The 12970-nt window shown below is 46.4% G+C and overlaps 1 protein-coding gene across 1 annotated transcript in view; it reads right to left on the bottom strand.

Annotated features, from left to right (window-relative positions):
* Positions 1-12970, bottom strand: part of TMEM43 (transmembrane protein 43) — a 19351-nt gene extending 6381 nt beyond the window's left edge. Inside the window, exons 1-5 of the mRNA XM_044301849.1 lie at positions 12807-12970; positions 11606-11749; positions 10442-10576; positions 606-700; positions 296-345 (exon numbers count right to left, since the gene is read on the bottom strand). Of these exons, the coding sequence (XP_044157784.1) occupies positions 296-345; positions 606-700; positions 10442-10576; positions 11606-11749; positions 12807-12818 (436 nt within the window). The 5' untranslated portion in view covers positions 12819-12970. The remainder of the gene's footprint in view (positions 1-295; positions 346-605; positions 701-10441; positions 10577-11605; positions 11750-12806) is intronic.

The raw sequence follows: 12970 nt of genomic DNA, 5'->3' as shown, positions 1-12970 counted from the left end.
ATCAGCCTACAGCAGGGCATGGTGGGAGTTGTAGTTTTACAACAGCTGGAGGGCCGCAGGTTGAGCCTCCCTGCTCTACATAATAAATGCCATCTGCTGAAGTGAGAGGACCCCTTTAAATGGAGGCATACAGAGCACAAGGCGCATTAACTATGCCAATGCCTTATACCAAATACAGCGGCGTGGCATTACCGATACCTCATAACAACATGCACTATTTTAACACAAAATTGAACTTGACCGGAGCGGCCGCCATGACAGATAACGGGGAGTGCTCCAGAGGGCGAGTACTCACTGTAGGTGTATCTCGTCTCGGTCTTCTTCTCTCCACCTTCTTCATACTCCCTGTAGAACAGACACAAAGGCTAATGAAGTCTGAATGGCTGATAACAGAGACCAATACAGCAGCTGCCTTATGCATTCATACAGACGCCAGGTCATCCCCGCACAGCCCGTACGATCCTGACACGTAAGTGTTTATGTGCAGCCAGCGCCGCGGGGTGAAGGACGCCTCGGGATGTTTGTGCATCTAAACAGCCACGGCTGGCACACCGCCAGAGTCATTACCCACAAAGGAGCAGCTTAACCACACAGACGGTTCTTACTTGGACTCTTCGTACTCCACCCACTGGTACATCTCCACCTGGCGCTTCAGCTGCACACAGTGCATGGAAACCCCGTAATTTGGGTCAAAAAGTGGCTGCAAAAAGTAAAAAAGAAAAAAAGATGTGTAGAACCTATTTGCAACAATGTATCAGTTTGGAGTCCTGTCTGTTTAGATCACTGGATACAATCGTAACCAACTGTGTAAATGATTAGGTCTGAACCGTTTTTCAGCCTGTGAATGGAAATAAGAATATCCCCATTCACTGGCAGCAAGCAGAACTATTGAAAAGATGAAAAATTGAAGTACAAAGTATTTTAGAAAGTTGCAGATTGACAGAAAACTGCTTCTGGTTTCAAAGAAATGTTAACTTCTTGGGTGCAGCCGATAATATCACGGCAACACCAAGTACATAATACTTCCCTCGGCTTTAAAGGGGTTTTCTGAAATTTTTGTACTGATGACTTCAGGATAGGTCATGAGTATCTGATCGGTGGGTGTCCGACACCCGGGACCACCGCAAATCAGCTGTTTGAGAAGGCACCGGAGCTCCTGTGAGCGCTGCGGCCTTCCCTCTGCTGTTCCTAGGTCGAGTGACGACACGTGGCCTAGGTGAGCTCAGCCCCATGGAAGTGAATGGAGGCGAGTGCAATACCAAGAACAGCCACTATACAATGTACGGCGCTGCTGCCTTCTCAAACAGCTGATCGATCAGGGTCTACGAGGCCGGACCCCCACAGATCAGATACCGATGACCTATCCTGAGGATAGGTTATTAGTATACAAATCTAGGAAAAAACTTTTAATTCTTAGTAAATCAAATGTGAATATCTTGGGGGGGGTATCGGTCCAACCCAAAAAATGTCGGCTACTTGTGGACAGATGGCGGGATCTTCTATGTACAGTGGGTCCTTTGTGTTTTCTCAGGTTTCAGTGATGATTCAGCTGGAGGAACACCCTGTGAACTTGGCAGGCTGGGCCGCATTGTAGCAGAGGGCGGAGCGGGGAGTGCGACAATCCCAGAGGGTGCAAAAATGCAACACTTCAGAAAAATCTCCATCAAACAAGGTGAAGATGTCAAAAATCACTGACCCTTAGGCCTCTTTCACACGGGCGTCATGTTTTTTGCCCGGATAAGATGCGGGTGCGTTGTGGGAAAATGCGCGATTTTTCAGCGCGAGTGCAAAACATTGTAACGTGTTTTGCACGAGCGTGAGAAGTTCGGGTTTTGGTTAGGTGTTCTGTTCCCTTATAACATGGTTATAAAGGGAAAATAATAGCATTCTTAATACAGAATGGGTTAAAAAAATATATATATATGCGCAGTACAGACCAAAAGTTTGGACACACCTTCTCATTCAAAGAGTTTTCTTTATTTTCATGACTATGAAAATTGTAGATTCACACTGAAGGCATCAAAACTATGAATTAACACATGTGGAATTATATACATAACAAAAAAGTGTGAAACAACTGAAAATCTGTCATATTCTAGGTTCTTCAAAGTAGCCACCTTTTGCTTTGATTACTGCTTTGCACACTCTTGGCATTCTCTTGATGAGCTCCAAGAGGTAGTCACCTGAAATGGTCTTCACTTCACAGGTGTGCCCTGTCAGGTTTAATAAGTGGGATTTCTTGCCTTATAAATAGGGTTGGGACCATCAGTTGTGTTGTGGAGAAGTCAGGCGGATGCACAGCTGATAGTCCTACTGAATAGACTGTTAGAATTTGTATTATGGCAAGAAAAAAGCAGCTAAGTAAAGAGAAACGAGTGGCCATCATTACTTTAAGAAATGAAGGTCAGTCAGTCCGAAAAATTGGGAAAACTTTGAAAGTGTCCCCAAGTGCAGTCACAAAAACCATCAAGCGCTACAAAGAAACTGGCTCACATGCGGACCGCCCCAGGAAAGGAAGACCAAGAGTCACCTCTGCTGCGGAGGATAAGTTCATCCGAGTCACCAGCCTCAGAAATCGCAGGTTAACAGCAGCTCAGATTAGAGACCAGGTCAATGCCACACAGAGTTCTAGCAGCAGACACATCTCTAGAACAACTGTTAAGAGGAGACTGTGTGAATCAGGCCTTCATGGTAGAAGATCTGCTAGGAAACCACTGCTAAGGACAGGCAACAAGCAGAAGAGACTTGTTTGGGCTAAAGAACACAAGGAATGGACATTAGACCAGTGGAAATCTGTGCTTTGGTCTGATGAGTCCAAATTTGAGATCTTTGGTTCCAACCACCGTGTCTTTGTTTGAAATCTCTTTTTATTGAACAAACAAAGATCATCAGGTGAGTACACGCATACACGTAGAGTGTTACATATCACATTTCAGCAGAGTAAAAATCTTCAAAGGCAGTGCCTGACAATACATGCTAGGATATGATAACCACTCGGCTAGAGCTATAAAGCCCTTAGGTGAATGATCATATATAGAACAAGGACATACAGTTAACAAACCCAACGTTGTGTCAACCTATTACCCAATCATAGTTCACTTAATAGTGTCAAGATTACCAGCAATGTCTGCATCGACTAAGACATGGTATGAGTGAAACATGAACAAAGTACATTTCTGGCGAAAAGTAAATAAGCAAAAAGATGAGGAGCGGGAGTGAAGAGGACGGGTATAAGGCAAAGTAAAGGTAAAGGAGTGCAGAACTCATTGGCAGTTGTTGGAAGCATTCGTCAGATCACTGAGGAAGGCTCGCCCTGTAATCCAACCACGGCTGCCAGAGCTTCAGGAAATTCTCCCTACAGTGGTATGTCCATCCTATCAGCTCTTCCATGTGACACATCTGATGGACCCTGTCTCTCCACATTTCCAACGTTGGTGGGTCAACTGATCTCCATTTCACTGGGATCAGTAGCTTTGCCGCCATAAGTAGATGTGTGATGAGGTTATGTTTACCTGGGCGAAAACAGGGTGTGGGTAACCAAAGCATCACCAACTGCACTGTGAGCTTTAGATTCGTGGCACATATCATATTTATGACCCTTTCAACATCATCCCAGAAAGCACGTACAATCGGACAGGACCACCAGATGTGTGAGAGGGAACCAGTATCGGCCTTGCATCTCCAGCAAAGATCAGTGGGGAGGAGCTTAATTTTAAAAAGGTACTCCGGGGTCCTGTACCACCTTAACGCTATTTTAACAGAATTCTCTTGTATCTTTATACATTTGGAGAAACCATGTGAGCATTTTTGGATCCAGTTTCTGTCAGCATCATTCGCTACAAGGCGGAGTTCTCTTTCCCATTCCACTACCCACGGTGGCGCATTAGCGTCCCTTGCATCAAGAATATGCCTATAAATGAGGGTAACACACTTAGCGGGCAACTTTGGCAGAAGAATAAAATTCTCCAGCCAAGTCGGATCATGTCGTGGGGCGAAATCAGAGGTCAGAAACTGTTTGCAAATAGACTCGAAGTCATTCCTCTGGATGAAGTCTTGTCCAGGTATCTCATCACCTGATAAGGCAGGATAAAAGCCAGGAGACGTCTGGACCCTCTTTAGATCTCCTACCCTACAGCGAGATAATGAGAGCCAAATGCCCGAAGGAAATTGAATCTGTGGGTGCATCACTATGGGGACCACCGGCAAGGGTGCCAAAGGAGAAATCCTGGTGTGGCCAGAGGAGAGCTCCCCAGACCCATGGCAAACATTAATCAAACCTTTGGTGAGCTCACTGTCAACTCTAGTCCTCATCCCTGTCTTCCCAGGAATCCACAGGCTGCGAAATACTGCCTTACCTAAAAGGGCTAACTCTAGATCTATGTACATACAGTGGGTCTCCTGTCTGGCTAACCTGATCCACCTCTCTAGGCTAATAGCCTGGATGTAGGTTGTCATATCCGGGAGGGATATACCTCCTTGTTTTTTCCTACGAGAAAGGAGCCGAAGGGATACTCTAGGACGACCCTTATCCCAAAGGTATTTGCTCATGACAGCCTGTAATTTGTTGATAAAAGTGCCTGGGATTGATATGGGAAGAGCTCTCAATGTATACATAATCAGTGGCAGAATGTAGGTGGTTAAAACATTCTTTCTACCCAACCAGGAGAGGAAAGGGGAATGACTATTTGAGAGAATGGAAGTGACCTTGGAGAGTAATGGGGGATAATTAAGGCTGAATAAGAGTTTGGGCTCCATTGGGATCATAACCCCTAAATATCTAATTGCTTGCACGGGCCATTTAAATGGTGAAAGAGCCTTAACTCTGGTACGCAGGGCTGGTGGCAGTGATATACCCAAGGCCTCCGACTTATCAAAGTTAATTTTAAAATTTGAAACCTCCCCAAAAGTCTCAAAAATCTGCATGGTCTCTGGTAAAGCCGTCTCAGGGTTCGTCATCCAAAGTAACAAATCATCCGCAAAGGCAGCCATCCTGTGATTGTAACCTCCTAATTTTACCCCATTAATCTTGGGAGATTGGCGAAATTTAAGTAAAAGCGTCTCAAGGGCAAGGATAAATAGGGTGGGGGATAGCGGACAACCCTGACGGGTACCATTTCTGATTTGGAAGGCATTCGATAGGGTACCGTTGACCAAAACTCTCGCTGACGGAGCAGAATATAAAGTAAAAATGGCTTTTATGAAGTCCGCTGGGAAACCGAAGGCACTCAAGACTTTCCCCATGAAATTCCAACTGACCCTATCGAATGCCTTCTCAGCGTCCGTTCCTAATAATACAAGGGGGGTATTAGTTTTAATGGCGTGGGTGATCATATGGATTACTCTGCTAATATTATGTCTGCCTTCTCTGCCTGCTACGAAGCCTGCCTGTTCTTCTCCAATAAGCCCAGGAAGCAACTCCGAAATTCTACTGTTTAGCAGTTTGGCCCACCACTTTAGATCAGTGTTTAGCAGCGAGATCGGTCTGTAGCTACCACAAGTCTCTTTATCTTTACCATCTTTGTGAATAATCGTGATATGTGCTTCCTGGGCCTGTGGAGTCAAGGAGCCACCAGTGAGAAGAAGGTTACAGACATCAGTGAAATGAGGGAGAAGTATATCCTTAAACTTTTTATAATAGGATATTGGGAACCCATCCGGCCCCGGACTCTTGCCAGAAGGGATAGAGGCGAGGACCTTACCTACTTCCTCCACTGTGAACGGCAGGAGTAGCTTATGCCTATCTTCCGCCGGCAGTTTGGGGATAGTAATGGAATCAAGGAACTCCAGTGTACGATCATCAAGCTGCTGCCTAGAGAGGGGGACAGGTAGGTTATACAGGGATGAGTAAAAGGAACAAAATTCCCGGGCTATTGCTGGTGTATCAATAAATCGAGAGCCTGAGGGAGATTTAATAGCCTGGATGAAAGACTTGTTCCTCTGGCCCTTAAGGAGACTGGAGACCAACTTGGAGCCTCTGTTTCCATGTAAGTACTGTTTAAAGCGCAGTACCTTAATCGCCCTCGCGGAACGCACGTTTAACAGATCCACTACCTCAAGTCTCAGTTTCTTGAGTGACCCTAGGACTTCATCTGATTTCGATCTTTTGTGGAGGATTTCAAGCGTGGAAATCTGCTGAAGGAGGGAGTCTAGCTGTTTCTGCCTATTTCTCTTGGCTCTAGAGCCCAAACTAATGAGCTCTCCCCTGACCACAACCTTATGAGCCTCCCATAGTGATGTCCCACTGGATAGGCCTCCAGTATTTTCCTTGAAATAATTAAGTAGGCATTTCTCTACATCCTGCCTAAGGGGTTCCTCCTCCAAAAGCGTCTCGTTTAGCCTCCAGACCCAGGACCTCGGTGGCAGACCATGGAACTTAATCCTCACACTCACAGGCGCATGATCCGAAATTACAATATTTCCAATGCAAGCCTCAGTAACCGAGGGCAACAGATGATTAGATATAAGTATATAATCCAAACGTTGATAGGTATCATGCGACTGCGAGTGGAAGGTATAATCATTGTCCTCAGGGTGCAGAAGACGCCAAGCATCCGAGATCCCTAAGTCCCTGAAGGAGAGGAGGAGTCTCCTCATCTGCCCCTTGGAGTGCGGCCTATTTTTAGAAGTCGAGTCTCTGGAGGGATCAAGCGTGAGGTTAAGGTCACCCCCTATAATGAGATAACCTTCTTTAAAGGTTTTGAGAACCTCCAGAGTACTAATCAGCCAGGAGATCTGTTTGCTGTTCGGTGCATACAGGTTCACCAGAGTATACGTGACATTTGCCACTTTACCTTTCAAAAATAGGTATCGCCCAGCAGGATCAGTCAGTTTAGACATCAGTGTGAAAGGAAAGTTCTGACCTAACGCTATTGAAACCCCTCTTGCCGCGGAGGAGTAGGAGGCATGGTACCATTCAGGGAAGTATTTGCTCATAGTTTTAGGTATGTGCAAATGCTTAAAGTGGGTCTCCTGTATAAGTACCACGTCAGCTCTCTCCTTCCTAAGCAATTGGTAGATCTGACTCCTTTTCTGCGGAGTGTTCATACCATTCACGTTACAAGATATAACTTTCAAGTCAGACATGGTAGTGTCTTGTTAGTCTGCGCAAGTATGCTAGAAAATCAGGTAAGGGTTGACACAGGGCAACAACATAAAGGAACATAGTATAAACAGCACTATTGAATTGAGCAAAAGACATTGTATTGAAAGGGTAGTATCTACCCGATGGGTTACAGAACCCTGTGTGGAGGATCAGTGTAAAAGCACCCGAAGGCCAGGTCTCACTCACTAGACCCAGCAACATTGCTACTGACGGTAGATAAGTATTATAAAGAAGAACATCTAAACGGAGAGAAACCCTCTAGGGCACCTTGCAATACATACTTGCGATTCTCTTGATAGAGACAGAGCAGCGGTAAAATGAAGTGACAAATGGAGGGGTGGAAAGATGCAGGAAAAAGGCGGGAAAGGGTAGTAATGAAGGAGGCATAAATAATATCAAGACAGGTATAACCTGTACATGGGAAAGGTAGAGAGCAAAGCAGCGCATGGAACCTGAAAGACAGACACATGGCGTCTAGCCACAGTCACCGTGGTCGGGATGTCACAAGTCCCGATCCGGAGAGTCCTCAGTAATCTTTGAGAGGATCAGATCAGGGGATCCTTTTCTTCGGAGACCTCTTCTTCTGTGAAAGCTGCCAGCCATCCGCCTGCGGCAAGCGTGGTAGATCCATCACCGGATTACAGGGAAGCCATGACGGAATGTCCAGGGCTTCTGATCCCAAGGCCTCCCATACAGGTGGTAAGTCCTCTGGAACCTGATAGTGAACTGCTTCCCTCCTATCGCAGTGCTAAGGCCAAAAGGGAACAACCAGCGGATCGGCAGTTTCTTGTTCCTAAGCAGCGTGGTTAATGGGCGCAAGTTTCTTCTTTTGGCCAGCGTACTTGCAGCTAAATCTTGAAACAGAAGGACTTTGTGGCCATCAATCAAGATGTCATTCCTTCTCTCTGGCAGCACGCAAAACGGCTGCGGTGTCCAGAAAGTTCATAAGGGCACACACCACGTCCCTAGGCGGCTCCCCAGTCGCTGGTTTGGGCCGGAGAGCTCTATGAGCCCTTTCAATAATAATGGCGGCGGCCTGTTCTTCTCCTACTAAAGTGGAAAACAAGCGGCGTACGGTGTCAGTCAGGTCTTCCGCCGACACCGATTCGGGTATTCCCCTCAGGCGGACATTCTTTCTACGTCCCCTGTTCTCCTGGTCTTCCAGGTTCAGGTATGCCGTATTAACCATCTTGGACATGGCTGATAGGTGGTGTTGTACACCCGTGCCGTGGCGGACAAGGAGGTCTTGGTTATCCTCCAGGGCCTCTACCCTGAGGCCTAGTTGCTGGAATTCGGCTTTGATGTCCGACAGCTCTCTCATCACGGGCGTAAGAGCCTGAGCCAGCGACTGCTGGAGAAAGCTTCGGGTCAGGGGAAGAGAATCTTGCTCACCTCTGTTGTATGCTTCAGTGTCGGAGCTGTCAGCATCCGACTCCGCGCCCTCCCGCTCTGAGTTGTTTCGCGCCTCGCGCGCCATCTTGCCACTCTCCGGGTGAGACGAAGATCTCCTATTAAGGAATTTGTTCAGGTCTCCCTGAGTCTTCTTTGTCTTTGAGGAGATCCCCGAAGCTCCATCTTTGTCTCTGAGGGTTTTCCCCATCTTGGGGTCTTTATCTACTGGTAAAATGCTGAAAAGCTGGGCTAGTGGTGAGGAGCTCTGGTGAAGACGTCCTACACCATCGCTTGCTGGCTCCGCCCCCCTCCACCACCGTGTCTTTGTGCGATGCAGAAAAGGTGAACGGATGGACTCTACATGCCTGGTTCCCACCGTGAAGCATGGAGGAGGAGGTGTGATGGTGTGGGGGGGGCTTTGCTGGTGACACTGTTGGGGATTTATTCAAAATTGAAGGCATACTGAACCAGCATGGCTACCACAGCATCTTACAGCGGCATGCTATTCCATCCGGTTTGCGTTTAGTTGGACCATCATTTATTTTTCAACAGGACAATGACCCCAAACACACCTCCAGGCTGTGTAAGGGCTATTTGACCATGAAGGAGAGTGATGGGGTGCTGCGCCAGATGACCTGGCCTCCACATTCACCGGAGTTGAACCCAATCGAGATGGTTTGGGGTGAGCTGGACCGCAGAGTGAAGGCAAAAGGGCCAACAAGTGCTAAGCATCTCTGGGAACTCCTTCAAGACTGTTGGAAGACCATTTCAGGTGACTACCTCTTGGAGCTCATCAAGAGAATGCCAAGAGTGTGCAAAGCAGTAATCAAAGCAAAAGGTGGCTACTTTGAAGAACCTAGAATATGACATTTTCTGTTGTTTCACACTTTTTTGTTATGTATATAATTCCACATGTGTTAATTCATAGTTTTGATGCCTTCAGTGTGAAGCTACAATTTTCATAGTCATGTAAATAAAGAAAACTCTTTGAATGAGAAGGTGTGTCCAAATATATATATATTTAACTCACCTTATTCCACTTGATCGCGCAGCCGGCATCTCTTCTGTCTTCTTCTTTGCTGTGCACAGGAATAGGACCTTTGATGACGTCACTGTGCTCATCACATGGTCCAATCACATGGTTCATCACCATGGTGAGGGACCATGTGATCTGACGTCACCACAGGTCCTTAGCCAGCAGCTCAACATTACAGAAGAAGACAGAGATCCGCAACTACGCGATCAAGTGGACTCGGTGAGTTAATTTTTATTTTATTTTTAACCCCTCCATCACTATATTACTTTGCATTCTGAATTCAGAATGCTATTATTTTCCCTTATAACCATGTTATAAGGGAAAAATAATACAGATCGAGTCCCCAGCCCGATCGTCTCCTAGCAACCATGCGTGAAAATCGCACCGCATCGCACTTGCTTGCGGATGCTTGCGATTTTCACGTGGTCCCATTCACTTCTATGGGGCCTGCGTTGCGCGAAAAACGCAGAATATAGAGCTTGCTGCAATTTTCACGCAACGCACAAGTGATGCGTGAAAATCACCGCTCGTGTGCACAGCCCCATAGAAATTAATGGGTCGGTATTCAGTGCGGGTGCAATGCGTTCAACTCACACATCGCATCCGCGCGGAATACTCGCCCGTGTGAAAGGGGCCTTAGGGTTCGATTACATGGTAACATTTGTCGCACTACTACTTTTGCAGAAAAGCCACGCAACATTTTTGTAATAATAATCAATGGTGTCGCAATGAAACGACTGCAACACGACAGCTGTAAAAACTCCATCCAAGTCACATTTTTTTTTTGTCATCAAATCACAGTCACAGACCTACATGGTGCCCGGTCATCAGACTGTCTGGATTACTGGATGGCAGAGAAAAGGAAGGTACTAGATTATAAACTAGGCTGTGTACGACTCCCTCACACTCACCTTGGATGTCTGCAGGGGACCAGTCAAGTGCAGCAATTTTGCTTCATTTACAGGATCGACTCTTTGGATATTCCCTATAGGAAACACAACTGAAAGTCCCTCATCCAGAGAGGCAGCTGTCTGCACCGCCCGACCCTGTAATAACACCAATGACAGCCCCTCATTATACATGTACGTATAGCCATCAACATCATTATATAGTTTACATATAGAATTACCTACCCTGTACTGATCCTGTGTTACATCCTGTATTATACTCCAGAGCTGCACTCACTATTCTGCTGGTGCAGTCACTGTGTACATACATTACTTATCCTGTACTGATCCTGAGATACATCCTGTATTATACTCCAGAGCTGCACTCACTATTCTGCTGGTGCAGTCACTATGTACATACATTACTTATCCTTTACTGATTCCGAGTTACATCCTGTATTATACTCCAGAGCTGCACTCACTATTCTGCTGGTGGAGTCACTGTGTACATACATTACTGATCCTGAGATACATCCTGTATTATACTCCAGAGCTGCACTCACTATTCTGCTGGTGGAGTCACTGTGTACATACATTACTTATCCTGTACTGATCCTTAGATACATCCTGTATTATCCTCCAGAGCTGCACTCACTATTCTGCTGGAGCAGTCACTGTGTACATACATTACATTACTTATCCTGTACTGATCCTAAGTTACATCCTGTATTATACTCCAGAGCTGCACTCACTATTCTGCTGGTGGAGTCACTGTGTACATACATTACTTATCCTGTACTAATCCTGAGTTACATCCTGTATTATACTCCAGAGCTGCACTCACTATTCTGCTGGTGCAGTCACTGTGTACACACCCTGGTGTAAAAACAACACTTCCCTGAATGTGAATCATCAGCTCTGCGCTGACACTGAACAAGCAAGGAATGCTAGGAGATCTCAGCTCTGAAGCCTGCAGAAGTGTAACTCAAACTCAGTTTCTTTTTTTTTTTACTTGACTCTTTATATCTTCTCCTAGATGAGCAGAGCCTATGGTCCTGTTTAACCTAAAACTTAACTATTTAGGAATAAAATGTCAAAACTGCAGTGAAGACTGAACAGAGCAGAAGGACTGAGGGCGAGAAGAGCGGTGACATTTCCTGTGGGTAGCTATGCTCTGCGTGTCCTCACCTCATTAGTGAAGAGGAGATAGAAGGAGAGGGTGAAGGCGATGAGGCCGAGCAGCATCCCCCCGGCCGTGTCGCTGAGGCGCTGCAGGAACCCGGGGGCCGCTTCACTTCTAATCGTCGTGTGTTCTCTGGAGGCATCTGCATGCTGGAGGGGGAACAGACACAGCCATTATGTAGAATTCAAATTGCCAAGTGTGCTATTCTTTGCCTTTTCAAAAACTCTGCTAACTGCCACAGAATGGAAACAGTCATGTTTATAGTTTGAGGCTGACCTGGTCACAGCTGAGGATTTTCTACAATTGCATCCAGTTCTAGGCAATCCTCTGAGCTAAATACATCAGCAGCGCAAATCTCTCCCCTGTCCTGATGGTTTGTTACAATGTATCAGAGCAGGTAAAATGTATTAGTTTGGAGTCCAGCTGTTTAGCTCATAGACAGAGGATTGCCTAGACTGGATACAACTGTAACAAAGACTCAGCTGTGACCGGCACCAAAAGGAGTTTAGCCTCTACAGACAGAGATGTTTGATATAGCAAGAAGCCGACTTCTCACAGCTGAGGGTTTGCTACAGTCATATCCCATCTAGACAATCCTGAGGTAATCCCACCGGCAGCATCAATCTCTCTCCCGTCCTGGGAGTTTGTTACAATGTATCAGTCTGGAGATAGGATGGATGCTCAACCTGCGGCCCTCCAGATGTTGCAAAACTACAACTCCCAGCATGCCCGAATAGCTCTAGGCTATCCAGGCGGCTGGAGGGCCACAGGTTGGGCATGCCTGGTCTACACTCTATACAACTGTAACGAACCCCCAGACGTACATAGCAGATATTTAGCCTCTGCATATCATGAATCAAGAATAATGTTTACATTCACAGCAAGCAGAGATCTTTGATTCGGGGAGAGATTCTCAACGGTTGAGGGTCTGTTACAGTTGCATCCAGTCTGAGACATTTTACCTGCACTGATACATTGTAACAGTCTGCGCTGTCCATATGCTTAGCTCACAGACAATGCTATGAGAAGTGTTCAGCCTCTGGGTGCTCCCAAAAGCCCCTCCATTCACTGACAGCAAACAGAGATTTAAAAATGGTTAGAATATACGTAAGAAAACTGCAGAACAGTTTCCTCTATCCACAGGCGGACATCCCAGGCTGGTTCTACAACAGCTGGAAAGCAGAGTTACTAGAATTCCTGACTTACCGGTTTGGCCATGTTGGGAGCAGAGATACAGGCACTTGGCTATGGAGAAGACGTCCTCAGGTCGGGGGCCCCGGGCACAGACGTCTCCCTCACTCCTGCAGCCTCTCACTTCTCGCCAACTGCGCTCTCTCTTTACAAAGTTACCTCCCCGTCCCAGGACACAT

The sequence above is a fragment of the Bufo gargarizans genome, chromosome 7 (assembly GCF_014858855.1).
Source record: "Bufo gargarizans isolate SCDJY-AF-19 chromosome 7, ASM1485885v1, whole genome shotgun sequence".
Taxonomy (NCBI): Eukaryota; Metazoa; Chordata; class Amphibia; order Anura; family Bufonidae; genus Bufo; species Bufo gargarizans.
The sequence above is the reverse complement of the archived record's forward strand: the minus strand, read 5'-3'. Positions and strand labels throughout refer to the sequence as shown.